At 49.5% G+C, this 17766-nt stretch overlaps 1 protein-coding gene across 1 annotated transcript in view; it reads left to right on the top strand.

Moving 5' to 3' along the window:
* The window catches only part of HMCN1 (hemicentin 1), a 279812-nt gene that overhangs the window by 196498 nt on the left and 65548 nt on the right, over nucleotides 1-17766 (top strand). Inside the window, exons 59-69 of the mRNA XM_064148057.1 lie at nucleotides 2191-2304; nucleotides 2438-2640; nucleotides 4761-4842; nucleotides 4959-5090; nucleotides 6541-6690; nucleotides 8816-8975; nucleotides 10174-10298; nucleotides 12812-12995; nucleotides 13159-13256; nucleotides 14781-15059; nucleotides 16757-16947. Coding sequence (XP_064004127.1) covers nucleotides 2191-2304; nucleotides 2438-2640; nucleotides 4761-4842; nucleotides 4959-5090; nucleotides 6541-6690; nucleotides 8816-8975; nucleotides 10174-10298; nucleotides 12812-12995; nucleotides 13159-13256; nucleotides 14781-15059; nucleotides 16757-16947 — 1718 coding nt within the window. The remainder of the gene's footprint in view (nucleotides 1-2190; nucleotides 2305-2437; nucleotides 2641-4760; nucleotides 4843-4958; nucleotides 5091-6540; nucleotides 6691-8815; nucleotides 8976-10173; nucleotides 10299-12811; nucleotides 12996-13158; nucleotides 13257-14780; nucleotides 15060-16756; nucleotides 16948-17766) is intronic.

Below are 17766 nucleotides of genomic sequence, written 5' to 3'. Positions count from 1 at the left end.
CACTGTTCATGGCCCCAGTATGTACTTCACGTTGCTCCAGTGAGTGGGCAACACTTTGCTTACTATATTTAATAGCCTTAGCTTTTGGAAGGGTTCACTTGCTCAGACTGAAAGCACTGAAACAAATTGTATGGAAAAAATACAAGAGTGCTTTATTCATAGAGTAATAGAATCAGTCAGGGTTGGAAGGGACCACAAGGATCATCTAGTTGCAATCCCCTTGACATGCCCAGGGACACCCTACCCTACATCAGCCTGGCCACAGCATCATCCAGCCTGGCCTTAAACACCTCCAGCCATGGGGCCTCAACCACCTCCCTGGGCAACCCATTCCAGCCTCTCACCACTCTCATGCTCAACAACTTCCTCCTCACAGCCAGTCTGAATCTCCTCACCTCCAGCTTTGCTCCATTCCTCCCACTCCTGGCACTCCCTAATAGCCTAAATAGTCCCTGCCCAGCTTTTTGTAGCCCCCTTCAGATCCTGGAAGGCCACAAGAAGGTCACCTGGGAGCCTCCTCTTCTGCAGCCTGCACAGCCCCAACTCTTTCAGTCTGTGCTCACAGCAGAGCTGCTGTAGCCCTCTGAGCATCCTCCTGGCCCTTCTCTGGACACACTCCAGACTCTCCACATCCCTCTTGGAACAGGGACTCCAGAACTGGATGCAGAACTCCAGGTGGGGTCTCAGCAGAGCAGAGTAGAGGGTGAGAATCACCTCCCTTGCCCTGCCAGCCACACTTCTCCTGCTGCAACCCAGGCTCTGCTTGGCTTTCTGGGCTGCAAGTGCACACTGCTGGCTCATGTTGAGCTTCTCATCCACCAGCACCCCAAGTCCCTCTCCTCAGGGCTGCTCTCCAGCCACTCACTGCCCAGCCTGGATTTGTGCTTGGCATTGCCTCAACCCAGCTGCAGGACCTTGCACTTAGTCTTGTTGAACCTCCTGAATTTGGCTTGTGCCCACCTCTGCAGCCTGTCCAGGTCCCTCTGGATGGATCCCTGCTCTCCATTGTGTCTGCTGCACCATACAGCTTGGTGTCATCAGCAAACAAAAGACAGGTGTTCACTAGAGGTGGGTCACTTTGACTCACAGCTCAAAAAAATGAGCAGAATTTGTGACAAGGTTAAGATAAATTCTGCTGGCTTAGATTATCCTCCTATTGTCTTTACTGGCAACCTGGATTAACCCTGATGTGGTCCCAGGAGCAAATCCTTCTGTTCTGAGGTCCTCTTAACAGAGTCCCAGCACAGTGGGGTTTGGAAGAGACATAGTCCAACCCTCCTGCCTGAGCAAGATCACCTAGAACAGGTCACACAGGAATGCATCCTGGAGACCTAGTCCAACTGCCCTGCTCAACAGGGCCACTCACAGCAGTTTGCCCAGGTTGAGTGGGGCAGGGGGAAGGTTCAGGAGTGGTTGGGAGCCCCTCTTGGGGACTCAGGTTTCTGGGAGGGCTGTTGTGTTTCTGTATTGCCTTTAACTTGTCTATTTCTGTCTCCAGCTGTATATACTGTAAATATCTGCTTGCATCTTGTGCTTAGCTGTAAATATAAGCTTCATTCAATTTCCAGAGCCAGCTGAGTCTAGCCTGGGTGATTTCTAAAGTGTGTGGGGGATGGGGAACACCCAAACCATCACATCTGGGCACAGCAGAGAGAGCAGGCAAAGAGCAGGGAAGCAAAGCAGAAGTTGTTCAGCTGCCTATCTCCTTTTATCAATGTGACCTGAAATTAATTGCCCTTTGGACACAAGAACAGCCAATCAGGATGGCATTAGCCAAACCTTACCATATTAGACTAAGCCACAGGCTCACTTTTCCCTAATTTGGGAACAGCACAGGCCTTGCACTAGGCAGGCACAAGCTGAGTGTGTGTCCCTTACACCACAGGACCAGACTCTGTGGCTCCAGGTCCTTTTGTGTCCATTTCCTGCACCTGCCTCTCTGGTGGAGCAGAAAAACACACCTAGGCAAGGCAGGACATGTACCAGCCTATTTTGGGCCTCTCAGACCTACCACACCATTAATGACACCTCCCTCTAAAATCTGAATTCTCCTGCCTGGGTTTGTTTTTTTTCAATGTTAATGCCATGATTTTTGAGTCTGGGGTTAATTTAGTCTGCCAATTTAAAGCAGCATTTGAGGTTGGCACAATAACCCCAGAATAAATCTCAAACCTTCTCTCTTTGCTTCAGGTGCTCGGACCCTGCAGATTCCCCGAGCCAAACTGCCAGATGATGGTGAATATATTTGTGTGGCCAGAAACCAAGCTGGGGAAAGCCAGAAGAAGACTTTCCTGACTGTCCTGGGTTTGTTTTGTGCTCTTGCCTGAAATTACATCTATTGCTTTAAACATGCAGCCTTTCATAGTGATTTTTTAACAGGTTGCTTCCTGCCCTCTGCAAAAGAGAAGGCAGAAATAACTCTGAGCTTCTCTTGCAGTGCCTCCAAGCATCAAAGACCAGGGTGGGAGCTCAGTGACGGTGCTGAATGTGAGAGTGGGCACCCCAGTGGTGCTAGAGTGTGAATCTAATGCTATTCCTCCACCTGTCATCACCTGGTACAAGAACAGGCACCTCATTGCAGAGTCTGCCAACCTGGAGATCTTGGCAGGCAGGCAAACGTTACGAATCAAGGGAGCAGAGGTAAGCCAGGCTGCTGGGATGGGGCTTCTGCCATTAACCTGCTGCTCTGCAGCCAGTGCCTTCAGGTACCAGCCTTCAAGTACCTACAAGAAAGCTGGGAAAGGACTTTTTGCAAGGGCTTGTGCTGATGGGACAAGGGGGAATAGATTGAAGCTTGGAGAAGGATATTAGGAAGAAATTCTTTCCAGTGAGGATGGTCAGATACTGGAACAGGCTGTCCAGGAAGGTCAGGGATTCCCCTTCACAGTATCACACAGTATCACCAAGGTTGGAAGAGACCTCACAGATCATCAAGTCCAACCCTTTACCACAGAGCTCAAGGCTAGACCATGGCACCAAGTGCCACGTCCAATCCTGCCTTGAACAGCTCCAGGGACGGCGACTCCACCACCTCCCCGGGCAGCCCATTCCAGTGTCCAATGACTCTCTCAGTGAAGAACTTTCTCCTCACCTCCAGCCTAAATCTCCCCTGGCACAGCCTGAGGCTGTGTCCTCTCGTTCTGGTGCTGGCCACCTGAGAGAAGAGAGCAACCTCCTCCTGGCCACAACCACCCCTCAGGTAGTTGTAGACAGCAATAAGGTCACCCCTGAGCCTCCTCTTCTCCAGGCTAACCAATCCCAGCTCCCTCAGCCTCTCCTCGTAGGGCTGTGCTCAAGGCCTCTCACCAGCCTCGTTGCCCTTCTCTGGACACACTCAAGCATCTCAATGTCCCTCCTAAACTGGGGGGCCCAGAACTGAACACAGCACTCAAGGTGTGGTCTAACCAGTGCAGAGTACAGGGGCAGAATGACCTCCCTGCTCCTACTGGCCACACCATTCCTGATGCAGGCCAGGATGCCACTGGCTCTCTTGGCCACCTGGGCACACTGCTGGCTCAACACCTTCTCTGGAGGTGTTCAAGGGCAGGTTGTATGAAGGCTTGAGCAACTTGGTCTAGTGGAAGATTGGAACTACAGAGGTTGGAACTAGATCTTCAGAAGTCCCTTCTAACCCACACCATTCTAGGAATCTATGAATTATTTTGCTCTTTCGTGGTGTTATCTTAGTAGCTGGACACAGATGTGTTTGTTGGAGGTTTTTCATCCTGTGAAAAGGACCTTGAGCTGGTAAAGGCTGTTAATCTCTGAACAGTAGCACTGGAGTCCCTCAGGGATCAGTCCTGGCACCAGTCTTGTTCAACATCGTTCTGGGTGCCATGGACAGAGGCATTGAGTGCAGCCTCAGCAAGTTTGCTGACCACACCAAGCTGTGTGGTGCAGCAGCCAGGCTGGAGGGAAGGGATCCATCCAGAGGCACCTGGACAGGCTGCAGAGGTGGGCACAAGCCAACCTCATGGGGTTCAGCAAGAACAAGTGCAAGGTCCTGCAGCTGGGTCAAGGCAATGCCAAGCACAAATCCAGGCTGGGCAGTGAGTGGCTGGAGAGCAGCCCTGAGGAGAGGGACTTGGGGGTGCTGGTGGATGAGAAGCTCACCAGGAGCCAGCAGTGTGCACTTGCAGCCCAGAAAGCCAAGCAGAGCCTGGGCTGCAGCAGAAGTGTGGCCAGCAGGGCCAGGGAGGTGATTCTCCCCCTCTACTTTGCTCTGCTGAGACCCCACCTGCAGTACTGCATCCAGTTCTGGAGCCCCTGTTCCAGCAGGGATGTGGAGAGTCTGGAGTGTGTCCAGAGAAGGGCCAGGAGGATGCTCAGAGGCTGCAGCAGCTCTGCTGTGAGCACAGACTGAAAGAGTTGAGGCTGTGCAGTCTGGAGCAGAGGAGGCTCCCAGGTGACCTTCTTGTGGCCTTCCAGGATCTGAATGGGGGCCACAAAAATGCTGGGCAGGGACTTTTTAGGCTATTAGGGAGTGACAAGAGCAAAGCTGGAGATGGGGAGATTCAGGCTGGCTGTGAGGAGGAAGTTGTTGAGCATGAGAGTGGTGAGAGGCTGGAATGGGTTGCCCAGGGAGGTGGTTGAGGCCCCATGGCTGGAGGTGTTTAAGGCCAGGCTGGCTGAGGCTGTGTGCAGCCTGCTCTAGGGTAGGGTGTCCCTGGGCATGGCAGGGGGGTTGGAACTAGCTGATCCTTGTGGTCCCTTCCAACCCTGACTGAAGGGTAGGTTAAGAGCTGTTGTTTTCACTTCAGGTGTCTGACACAGGCCAGTACGTGTGCAAAGCCATCAATGTTGCGGGGCGAGACGATAAACATTTCCATCTGAACGTTCACGGTAAGCACTGCCTGCATCACCTGCAGCAGTTGTTACACCACCACAGACAGCTCAAAATCTGCTGACAAGAATTACTGGTAACCAAACTGCTCTTATTGTTTTCCTTCAATCTGTAGTGCCACCAAGTATAGAAGGCCCTGAAGTAGAGCTGGTCAATGAAACAGTCACTAACCCTGTCACCTTTCTGTGTGATGCCACTGGAATTCCACCACCAACATTAGTGTGGCTGAAGAATGGGGAACCAATAGGTACCCTTCTCTCCTGCTTCTTTCAGTTCTTTTTCCTCCTTTGGGGCACCACTCTGCTATTTTCTGTCCATGTACTGTCTTCTCCATCTGCCTCTAGCCAGACTCTTGTGTTAATTGATTGGGATGTTGGGTTTGTTTTGAAACCTGTTTGCATATGCATAAGGGCTGGGGCACCTCTCCTAAGAAAACGTGCTGAGAGAGCTGGGGGGTTAAGCCCAGGGAAGAGAAGGCTCTAGGGAGGTGACCTAGCAGCCTTCCAGTGTGTGAAGGGGACCTACAAGAGAGCTGGGTTGTTAATCTCAGAGAAGAGAAGGCTCTAGGGAGGTGACCTAGCAGCCTTCCAGAGTGAAGGGGACCTACAAGAGAGCTGGGTGGTTAAGCCCAGAGAAGAGAAGGCTCTAGAGAGGTGACCTAGCAGCCTGCCAGAGTGTGAAGGGGACCTACAAGAGACCTGGGTGGTTAATCTCAGAGAAGAGAAGGCTCTAGAGAGGTGACCTAGCAGCCTGCCAGAGTGTGAAGGGGACCTACAAGAGAGCTGGGTGGTTAATCTCAGAGAAGAGAAGGCTCTAGAGAGGTCACTTAGCAGCCTGCCAGAGTGTGAAGGGGACCTACAAGAGAGCTGGGTGGTTAAGCCCAGAGAAGAGAAGGCTCTAGGGAGGTGACCTAGCAGCCTTCCAGTATGTGAGGGGGACCTACAAGAGAGCTGGGGAGGAGCTGTTTCCAAGGGCAGACAGCAATTGGATGAGGGGAAACAGTTTTAAACTATTGCAGGGTAGATTTAGATTGAAGCTCTTTACTGTGAGAGGGGAACACTGGAACAGGTTGCTTAGGGAGGTGGTTAAAGCCCCATCCCTTGACATGTCAAAGGTCAGACTTGATGGGATTCTGAGCAACCTGATCTAGTTTGAAATATCTCTGCTTTATTGTGGGGGCTTGGACTAGAGGAGGTGCTAGAAGGTGTCCGGAGAAGGACAATGAAGCTGGTGAGGGGCCTGGAGCACAGCCCTGTGAGGAGAGGCTGAGGGAGCTGGGGGTGTGCAGCCTGCAGAAGAGGAGGCTCAGGGCAGAGCTCATTGCTGTCTACAACTCCCTGAAGGGAGGCTGTAGCCAGGTGGGGTTGGTCTCTTCTGCCAGGCAGCCAGCAGCAGAAGGAGTGGACACAGTCTCAAGTTGTGGCAGGGCAGGTCCAGGCTGGATGTTAGGAGGAAGCTGTTGGCAGAGAGAGTGATTGGCATTGGAATGGGCTGCCCAGGGAGGTGGTGGAGTCTCTGTGCCTGGAGGTGTTGAAGCAAAGCCTGGCTGAGGCACTTAGTACCATGGTCTGGTTGATTGGCCAGGGCTGGGTGCTAGTTTGGACTGGCTGAGCTTGGAGGTGTCTTCCAAGCTGGCTGATTCTATGACTTTTTGGAGGTCCCTTCCAAGCCAGTGCATTCCATGATTCTATTTTCAGAGAGCCCTGATTCTCTTGAAGTCCATATTGCATCTGGTGGAAGCAAGCTGCAGATTGCTCACTCTCAGCTCCTAGACAGTGGGACCTACACATGCATTGCTTCAAATACAGAGGGAGAAGCTCAGAAAAGCTATGTGCTTTCTATCCAAGGTAAGGCATGAGAGTGCAGTGAGCAGAGCTGGTTAGTAACTGGTTGAGTAAAACACTGTTTGTACTAGAGACACTGAGGTGACTGAAGCATGTACAAAATGATTAACAGTTGGACTCACTCTTAAAGCTCTCTTCCACTCAAAACAATTCTATGATTCCAAAAGTGGATAATTTGGACAATTGTTTCTATCAGTTGCAACAGTGGTGTTGAGGGAAATGATAAGAGGATTACTCTTTAAATGGAGTAAGTGTCATTTTTGTCCTCCAGTCCTGTGTAGCTCATGGCCCTAAACTCTGGGACACACTCTTAGTCAAACATTCACTTGAGAACAGAGTTTCTAACCTCTGAGTGTAGGAGAACTACCTGAAGGGAGGCTGTAGCCAGGTGGGGGTTGGTCTCTTCTGCCAGGAAAGCAGCAACAGAAGAAGGGGACACAGTCTCAAGTTGTGCCAGGGGAGCTCTAGGCTGGATGTTAGGAGGAAGTTGTTGGCAGAGAGAGTGATTGGCATTGGAATGGGCTGCCCAGGGAGGTGGTGGAGTCTCTGTCCCTGGAGATGTTCAGGAAAAGCCTGGCTGAGGCACTTAGTGCCATGGTCTAGATGACTGGATGGGGCTGGGTGGTAGGTTGGCCTGGATGATCTTGGAGGTCTCTTCCAACCTGGTTGATTCTATGATTCTATGAACCTGAAAGTCATCAGGAAGGCTCTGTGTGTGTGTGCTGCTGGTCACATTTTTTCCTTCTGATGATCACTACATTAGTTGATGAGTGTGGAACACCACACAGGTGCTTTCAGGAGCAGTGATTCCTGGTGCCTTTTCTGCCATAACAGATTACAAATACTGTCACCATTTCTTTATGATATTTTTATCCTTCCCCCTGCACAGATGAGAAGCCCTTCATTTGTTGTCATAGAATCAACCAGGTTGGAAGAGACCTCCAAGCTCATCCAGTCCAACCTAGCACCCAGCCCTGTCCTATCAACCAGACCATGGCACTAAGTGCCTCATCCAGGCTTTTCTTATGGAAATATCTCCTGTCTCACTGCATGTCACATAATCCCAGAATCCCAGCATGGTGGGAGTTGGAAGGAGATCTCTAGGCATCATCTAGTCCAACCCCTCTGTTCAAAGTATGGTCACCCACAGCAAGTTACCCAGGATCACAGTGTCCAAGCAAGTTTGGAATCTCTGCAGAGAGGACTCCACAACCTCTCAGGGCAGCCTGCAACTGCCTTCATTATGCTGCAGCTGCATTTACACTGCAGATATCTTTGTTTTCCTCTTTTCCTAGTAACTCACCCCCATTAACTCTACTAGTTCCTCCCATGTCCAGTAAGATGCCTGTTGTGTATCATCTCTGGCCTGCTTCCATCATCAGAGGGCCACTGGGATGCTCAGAGGGCTGGAGCAGCTGTGCTATGAGGACAGACTGAAAGAGTTCAGTCTGCAGAAGAGGAGGCTCCCAGGTGACCTTCTTGTGGCCTTCCAGGATCTGAAGGGGACCTACAAAAAAATGCTGGGCAGGGACTTTTTAGGTCATTAGGGAGTGACAGGACTGGGGGGAATGGAGCAAAGCTGGAGGTGAGGAGAGTCAGAGTGGCTGTGAGGAGGAAGTTGTTGAGCATGAGAGTGGTGAGAGGCTGGAATGGGTTGCCCAGAGAGGTGTTTGAGGCCAGGCTGGCTGAGGCTGTGGCCAGGCTGATGTAGGGTAGAGTGTCCCTGGGCATGCCAAGGGAGTTGGAACTGGCTGCTCCTTGTGGTCCCTTCCAACCCTGACTGATTCTATGGTTCCTTTCTCAAGAGTTAAACTGGCATTTAATTGCCTCAGTGCATTGTGATGATGAAGAAACACTCTCATGTGTCAGCACTGAGCAGGTAACTGCAGCTATGAAATGTAATGGCAAAGACACACAGGGGTTAGGGTTCTGTAAATGACCTGTTTTAAGGCACGAATGAAGTGAATTTATCTTTGCAGAACCTCCTTTGAAACAATCCAGTCATACACATTCTAGATTTGGCTGGAGCACTGCAATAAATGCTAGTGCTCTTGCAGTGTCACTCTCTGTCATTCAGACTGTGCTTCTTGCTGATGAATCCTCTCTCCCCTCCATCACACCTTTCCAGTTCCTCCTAGCATTGTGGGCTCTGAAATGCCTAACGAGGTCAGCGTCCTCCTGGGAGAAAGCCTCCAGCTCATCTGCAATGCCCACGGAGTGCCCACACCTGTTCTGCAGTGGCTGAAAGATGGAAAACCAATTGCCAGGGATGATTTAGAAAGAATAAGGCAAGCAAACCCAAGCAGACTCTGCTTTCTCTTCTTTTGGGAACCTGAGTGCCTTAAAGAGGGAAGCATGAAAGAGGGATCCAAGGAGGGAGTATAAAGAGAGCCTGAGTCTTAACTTGCACAGGTTAAGACCATCAGTTCCCTCTTTAGTGTCTGTAAATCCTGTATGTTTTGTTAGTACTGTGATTTTTGTTGTAGCTTTTGGTTGGTTTGGGGTTTTTTGGTACAGAGATAAGTGCATATTATCTATTTCCCTGTGGTGGTTTGGGTGCTGCTGCTGAATGGAGAGTCCTGTGCTCACACGGCATTGTCAGAAGCTTAAACACAGCTGTGACAGTTTGGGTGCTCCCTGCCCTCCACACACTTGTGAAATCACCCAGACTAGACTCAGCTGAGCTGGAAATTAGAATGAAGCTTTCTATTTACAGCTTAGCACAAGATACAAGCAGATATTAACACTACCTACAGCTAGAGACAGAAATAGACAAGTTAAAAAGTAATACAGAAACACAACAGCCCTCCCAGAAACCTGAGTTCCCAGGAGGGGCTCCCAACCACCCTTCCACCTTCTCCCACCCCTCTACCCTACCCTAGACTTTGCCTTACACTCAAGGTGAGTTTGGAGGATCAGCCAGGGGGGTTAGAAGCAGTTGGATTAGTCAGGCAGCAAGTTAGGTTAGAGAGAGAAGTTCATGCACCCTCAGAGCCCAGAGAGCAACTCTGTTATCTGTTTATGTTCTTATCCATCTCAGTGAGGTAGCTATCACCACTGTTTCCTTTGCACAGCCTAGCATCTAATTCTTCTCACCAGAATATTCCAGCTAGGCTCAAATTAGCACATTTCCATATCAGTTAATGAATTTCATCAGGTTCATTAAGGTTTTTAAGGTCAGTAAGTTCCATTAAATTCCTTTGGAAGGGAAAGCTCTGAGACACGGAAACATTTTGCTCTTGATGCTTTTTCTTCCAAAGCCTGTCTGGAAATGAATCCTAACCCAAGAATTAAGCAGGACATCTCTAGGAAAAAATCCTAACCTGTGTCTAATAGCAGTGTTTTGCCAAAAGAAAACCAATGATTCTCTCACCACATTCCCAAGGGGTAGAGGTAGTTGAGCAAAGTGAACAAAACTGACTGTTTATTTGCCAGGTCATAGGACTAGATAAACAAACCCACTGTGTTTTATGACCTTCCCTGCAGAGTAACTCCAGATGGCAGCACATTAAACGTTTTCAGAGCTCTGGGCTCTGACACAGGCAAATACACTTGTGTGGCTACTAATCCTGCAGGAGAGGAAGACCAAATCTTCAACCTGAATGTATATGGTGAGTTTTCACAGATGTGCAGCTGAAATCCTCTCTGTAATCCTGTCTTTGTAAGCATCACCCCAAGAGAGAGCCAGAAAAGAAATGCCTGTCTTTGGTGTAGTGCTGCACTCATGTGTTTCCTATTTCATGTTGTGCATATATCAGTCTGCTACACAGGATGTTCTGTCAATGGCAGCAAGATGGAAATCACTGCTAATTGTCTTTGGGGGTAAACAGCAATGAATTCCTTTGGTGTCTTTCATAACAGAGGGATTCTGCTTGCAGTGGTTGGGTTTTTTTCTTGTGGAGGGAGATGCATTTGGGGCTGGTTTATTATGATACTGTAATAGTTTATCTTCACTAATTCAAATCAAAGCTTGAGTGCTGTGTCCAGTTCTGGGGTCCTCAATTCAAGAGGGATGTTGAGGTGCTGGAAGGTGTCCAGAGAAGGGCAACAAAGCTGGTGAGGGGCCTGGAGCACAGCCCTGTGAGGAGAGGCTGAGGGAGCTGGGAGTGTTTAGGCTGGAGAAGAGGAGGCTCAGGGCAGAGCTCATTGATGTCTACAACTACCTGAAGAGAGGCTATAGCCAGGTGGGGTTGGTCTCTTCTGCCAGGCAAGCAGCACCAGAAGAAGGGGACACAGTCTCAAGTTGTGGCAGGGGAGGTCTAGGCTGGATGTCAGGAGGAAGTTGTTGGCAGAGAGAGTGATTGGCATTGGAAAGGGCTGCCCAGGGAGGTGGTGGAGTCTCTGTGGCTGGAGGTGTTGAAGCAAAGCCTGGCTGAGGCACTTAGTGCCATGGTCTGGTTGATTGGCCAGGGCTGGGTGCTAGGTTGGCCTGGATGATCTTGGAGGTCTCTTCCAACCTGGTTGATTCTATGATTCTAAGCTGAAACCACAGTAGGGAGCTAATAGTTAAAAGTCCTCTCTTCCCTGAGCAGAAGTTTGTTTAGAGGTTAACAAAGATAAAGTTTTGGATCAAATTCTTATGCACAGTTTGACATGCAGAAGATGGTCAGCATCACTCTTCTTCTGCACTGTAGAGAGGAGACACAGTTCCCACAGTTATGTTACATCACAGAATTGTGATAACTCTGTTCCTGAAGTACAGTGCCTAGTGTGAAATAGTGAAGTGTGCTGCACAAGGCAGTGCTTCCTACTCCTATGTCTGTCCCAGTTGTACAGAGGCTCAGAATCAATTAGAGTAGCAAGAGATGACTTTTGATATCATAGAAAACGATGCTGCATGACCACATCATCTTTTGGGGACAAAATGAGACAGTAGAGACTTTGGTTTAGGTCAGTTTGTATTGGCTGTGGTTCAAAAAATAAACAGCTTAAGTGTCTTTATTGATGCAACTCTCATGGCCAGCCTGCTCTAGGCTAGGGTGTCCCTGCCCGTGGCAGGGGGGTTGGAACTAGATGATCCTTGTGGTCCCTTCCAACTCTGACTGATTCTATGATGGAACCCTGAGTCTGCCAGAGCTTGGAGCTGCATGTGACTGGGAATTCTTTGTAGAGCAAGTCCCCTCTTGCTCTCTAAACCAAGGCTTTCAAACTAACCTATGAAACCAAACCCCTTTCAAAGCAGTTCTGTTAGAATAATGAGCCAGAGCAGGCAACTTGAAATTGTCTCTATTTAAAAGTGCAGTCAGCATATACATTTAGAAGGTAATTCACAGTACCACAGTATTATTAGGATTGGAAGAGACCTCACAGATCATCAAGTCCAACCCTTTACCACAGAGCTCAAGGCCAGACCATGGCACCAAGTGCCACGTCCAGTCCTGCCTTGAGCAGCTCCAGGGATGGCGACTCCACCACCTCCCCGGGCAGCCCATTCCAGTGTCCAATGACTCTCTCAGTGAAGAACTTTCTCCTCACCTCCAGCCTAAATCTCCCCTGGCACAGCTTGAGGCTGTGTCCTCTCGTTCTGGTGCTGGCCACCTGAGAGAAGAGAGCAACCTCCTCCTGGCCACAACCTCCCCTCAGGTAGTTGTAGACAGCAATAAGGTCTCCCCTGAGCCTCCTCTTCTCCAGGCTAACCAATCCCAGCTCCCTCAGCCTCTCCTCGTAGGGCTCCTGCATGATTCTATTGCTCACTTTAGGTTAAGATGTGTTTAAGGAGGTAAATTTGAGTGCAGCAAACTGCCAAGTCCCACCTTCAGCAGTTCAGCCTGTCCCCTTTAATGCTTAATCACTTGCTCCTTCCTGCACTTTCATTCTCTCCCATTGAGATACAGGCTCTGAGCAACTCCTCATTTGCCACAGCCTGACAAATCAAAGAGGTCATTCTGCCACCATTTCTTTAATGTATGTAATACTTTAATATGTAATAGTCCTTTAAATATGTAAATAGATGATTTATTAGTGCTCAGTAGTATTGTTAGAGGGTTGACTCTAAAAACATGGGGATCTTCCCACTGAATTGCCTGTGGGGCATTAGGTGCAGGCTTTCTTGCAAGGTAACACACATGGAATGGTTTTAAGAGCCAGTTTTAATCTCTTCCTTTTCAACATTTACATAATGTAGTTCCTCCAACAATAGCCAATAATAAAGATGAACCAGAAGACCTCACTGCCCTTTTGGACACCTCCCTAAATATTGAATGTACTGCTACTGGAACCCCACCACCACAGATAAACTGGCTAAAGAATGGTCTTCCTCTGTCTGTCTCCTCCCAAATCAGGTTGCTGTCAGCTGGGAAAGTTCTCAGGTTGGTTTTCATCTTTTTTTTACCTAGCTGAGTTTTCTCTTCTCTTTTGCTCTATCAGTGTAATTCTGCTAGTGTTTTCAGAAGCAAGAAGAAAAACTTATCCAAGCTATGTCATAATAAATATATCCCACTTATAACTTGCTTTAAATGATTTTCTCTCCAGACTTGCCCGAGTGCAGGTATCTGATGCTGGTGTGTACACCTGTGTAGCATCTAACAGGGCTGGAGTGGACAACAAACATTACAGCCTTCGAGTTTTTGGTGAGTGTCTTTGAAAGGCTTCATTTAAGAGGTGTTATTTCTTCATTCCTTATTCCACATACTCCCTGTACTCAACAGTGGCCAGGCCACACCTTGAGTACTGTGTCCAGTTCTGGGCTCCTCAATTCAAGAGAGATGTTGAGGTGCTGGAAGGTGTCCAGAGAAGGGCAATGAAGCTGGTGAGGGGCCTGGAACACAAACCCTGTGAGGAGAGGCTGAGGGAGCTGGGGGTGTGCAGCCTGCAGCAGAGGAGGCTCAGGGCTGACCTAATTGCTGTCTACAACTACCTGAAGGGAGGCTGTAGCCAGGTGGGGAGTGGCCTCTTCTGCCAGGCAATCAGCAATAGAACAAGGGGACACAGTCTCAAGTTGTGGCAGGGGAGGTCTAAGCTGGATGTTAGGAGGAAGTTGTTGGCAGAGAGAGTGATTGGCATTGGAATGGGCTGCCCAGGGAGGTGGTGGAGTTGCTGTGCCTGGAGGTGTTGAAGCAAAGCCTGGCTGAGGCACTTAGTGCCATGGTCTGGTTGATTGCCTAGGGCTGGATGCTAGTTTGGACTGGCTGAGCTTGGAGGTCTCTTGCAGCCTGGTTGATTCTATGATTCTATATCATATATAGGCAATCATTAGGGAAACATTAATTTTTCAATGTGTTTTATTACTGGGGAGTGTTTGAAGCCTAGAAGAGTCTTGATTGGACTCACACCAATAATGTGCCACAGGGCTTTTAGACAGAACAGCAGTGGATGATTTGCCTTGGTGCCAAGCCAGGTCATGGAACAGGTCATCTTGAGTGCCATCACAAGGCATCTACAGGATGGCCAAGGGGTCAGGCCCAGCCAGCATGGGTTTAGGAAGGGCAGGTCCCGCCTAACCAACCTGATCTCCTTTTATGATCAACTTACCTGCCTGGTGAATGTGGGACAGGCTGTGGGTGTAGTCTGCCTGGAATTCAGCAAAGCCTTTGACACCATCTGCCACAACAAGCTCCTGGCAAAGTTGGCAGCTTATGGACTCACTCTAACACAGGTCAAGAACTGACTGGAGGGCTAGGCCCAGAGAATGGTGGTGAATGGTGCCACATCCAGTTGGCAGCTGTCACTAGTGGTGTGCCCTGGGGATCAGTGCTGGGCCCAGCCCTGTTCAGTATCTTTATTGATGATCTGGACCAAGGGACTGAGTCCTCCATCAGTAAGTTTGCAGATGGCACCAAGCTAGGAGCAGCTGTGGATCTGTTGGAGGGTAGGAGGCATTGGAATGGGCTGCCCAGGGAGGTGGTGGAGTCGCTGTCCTTGGAGGTGTGGAAGAAAAGCCTGGCTGAGGCACTTAGTGCCATGGTCTGGTTGACTGGCCAGGGCTGGACTGGATGATCTTGGTTGTATAGGTTTGACTGGATGGATAGGTTGGACTGGCTGATCTTGGAGGTCTCTTCCAACCTGTTTGATTGTATGATTGTGTGATGTCTGAGTGGCCTTTAACACCTGCCAAATGGTGCAAAAGGCTGACTCAGGTCTCCTGTTCCCGGCAGCACCACCGAGCCTGGATAACGCCGGGGGAACCGAGGAGGTGACTGTGGTAAAAGGCAGTTCAGCTTCCATGAAGTGTCTCTCTGATGGCACCCCTGTGCCCACCGTCTCTTGGTTTAAAGAGGGACATCCTCTAAGCCTTGGAACTCACCTGACATCGAGTAGCCAGGGAATGATCCTTCATTTTGTAACAGCAGAGATCGATGACACAGGCAAATATTCCTGTGTGGCATCCAATGAAGCTGGAGAGGTCAGCAAACACTTTGCCCTGAAAGTGCTGGGTAAGTGGAAACCTTTCAGGGGAGCAAAATGTGAGCTGCACATGAGTAGCTGCTCAGGACAACACTTAACATCTAGGGACAAAGAGTACTTTCAGGAAGCAGTTACTGTGATAGATAAGAGAAATAAGGAACCATAAGATACCTAAAGCCATGTGGAAGTGTGACATAGTCCATGATTTCCCCAGTGCTTTCCAAGTACTGGAATGTGCTACAGTTAATAGTAGTTTACAAAATAATTTGCTTTAAATGAATAACTTAGGTTGGTAGATGCTCAGCTTGACAGGGTGATAGCACAACTGAAGGCATAGCTGAAGGTACAACAGTTAAAGAGCTACACAAGTAAATCCACTGACACCCAGTTGGCAGCTGGCACTGGAGCTGTTCAAGGCGGGATTGGACGTGGCACTTGGTGCCATGGTCTAGCCTTGAGCTCTGTGGTGACAGGTTGGATTTGATGATCTGTGAGGTCTCTTCCAACCTTGGTAATTACTGTGATACTGTGATACTAGTGGTGTGCTCCAAGGATCAGTGCTGGGCCCAGTCCTCTGCAATATCTTTATTGATGATCTGGACCAAGGGACCGAGTCCTCCATCAGTAGGTTTGCAGATGACACCAAGCTAGGAGCAGGTGTGGATCTGTTGGAGGGTAAGAGAGCCCTGCAGAGGGACCTGGCCAGGCTGGATGGGTGGGCAGAGGCCAATGGGATGAGACTGAACAAGACCAAGTGCAGGCTTCTACACTTTGGCCACAACAACCCCAAGCAGCACTACAGGCTGGGGAGAGAGTGGCTGAGAGCAGCCAGGCAGAGAGGGACCTGCGGGTAATGGTAGAGAGTAGCTGAAGATGAGGCAGCAGTGCCCAGAGAGCCAATGGCATTCTGGGCTGGCTCAGGAACAGTGTGGCCAGCAGGACAAGGGAGGTTCTTCTTCATGCGTATTCAACATTGGTCAGGTCACACCTTGAGTGCTGTGTCCAGTTCTGGGCTCATCAATTCAGGAGAGATGTTGAGATATTGGAAGGTGTCCAGAGAAGGGCAAGGAAGCTGGTGAGGGGCCTGGAGCACAGCCCTGTGAAGAGAGGGTGAGGGAGCTGGGGGTGTTTAGGCTGGAGAAGAGGAGGCTCAGGGCAGAGCTCATTGCTGTCTACGGCTACCTGAAGGGAGGCTGTAGCCAGGTGGGGTTGGGCTCTGCTGCCAGGCAACCAGCAACAGAAGAAGGGGACAGAGTCTCAAGTTGTGCCGGGGGAGGTCTAGGCTGGATGTTAGGAGGAAGTTGTTGTCAGAGAGTGATTGGCATTGGAATGGGCTGCCCAGGGAGGTGGTGAAGTCACTGTCCCTGGAGGTGTTGAAGCAAAGCCTGGCTGAGGCACTGAGTGCCATGGTCTGGTTGACTGGCCAGGGCTGGGTGCTAGGTTGGCCTGGCTGAGCTTGGAGGTCTCTTCCAACCTGGTTGATTCTATGACTCTATGATTAGATATCTTATTTTGCCTGGGAGTATGAAGAAGTTTCCTAATAACTCAGACTCACAAAATATGCAAATGAATAGGTGGAGTCAGAGAGAAATTGCATGAGGTGCTTGGTGATGTCATGGCACAGGCAGAGCTAACACAAACCAAGACTAATTCTCCAGACTCCAACCACAAACTGCATCAAATCTCACAGGCTTTTGGAAGAACTCAAATGTTTTCCCTTCCACAGAGCCTCCTCACATCAGTGGTCCAGATGAACCACAAGAGCTCTCTGTCATCGTTCACAGCCCTCTGGAACTTCTCTGCATCTCTTCTGGCATTCCAGTCCCCAAAATCTCCTGGATGAAGGATGGGCGCCCACTTGTGCCACATGACAATGTTCATGTCCTGAGAGAAGGCCTTTGGATAAGCAGTGCTCAGGTAGGGAATCTGTTTCCAAGCCAGAGGAGTGCCTGCTGATCAGGACCAGCCTGAGAGATGTTCTAAGAAGCATCTGTAAAATCATCTACCTGCTTTGGCAGTTAGGGAATAGAGATTTCCACCTTTGCTTTAGTTTCCCATGCAAAACAAGCAGCAGTATTATGGGTTGAGAGTGCCCAAGCACTTCTGGCTCTTCTGAGCATGGTTACTTTGTGCTCATTTCAGAGTTCATAGATTCATAATATGGTTTGTGTTGGCAGGGACCAACTCATGTGTTCCACTAAACCAGACTGCTCCAGGGAGGGGGCATCCACCACCTGCTTGGGCATCTGGTTCCAGTGTCTCATCCCCCTCACTGTAAAGAGTTTCTTCCTACTATCCTCTCTCAACCTCCCCTCGTTGAGCTTCAATCCATCTCCTCCCATCCTATCCTTAAAAGCCTTTGTAAAAAGTCCCTTCCCAGCTTTCTTGTAGATGCCCTTTAGGTACTGGAGTTTCATGTTACATATATCTTGGTGCTTTATGTTGCAAATCAGAACAAATGATGCAAGGGACTTGTCGTTTTCTGGGGTCATTAGGCTGTGTCTGTAGTCTGTTCTTGTTAATTTCCTACTTCTTTAACTCTTGGTACTATCTCTTGCTTTACTTCTTTCATTCTTCTTCATGCTTCTTTTATTTCTTCACAGAAAGGGTTCTCAGGCATTAGAACAGGCTGCCCAGGGAGGTGGTGGAGTCTCCATCCTTGGTGTTGAGGAACACAGTTTAGTATTAGTGGCTTAGGAATAGTGGTGTGGTTGGACTGTGGGCTCTAGGTGAGCA

This window comes from Pogoniulus pusillus, chromosome 8 (genome assembly GCF_015220805.1).
Source record: "Pogoniulus pusillus isolate bPogPus1 chromosome 8, bPogPus1.pri, whole genome shotgun sequence".
In the NCBI taxonomy this organism is placed as follows: Eukaryota; Metazoa; Chordata; class Aves; order Piciformes; family Lybiidae; genus Pogoniulus; species Pogoniulus pusillus.
This window is presented reverse-complemented; position numbering and strand designations above follow the sequence as displayed.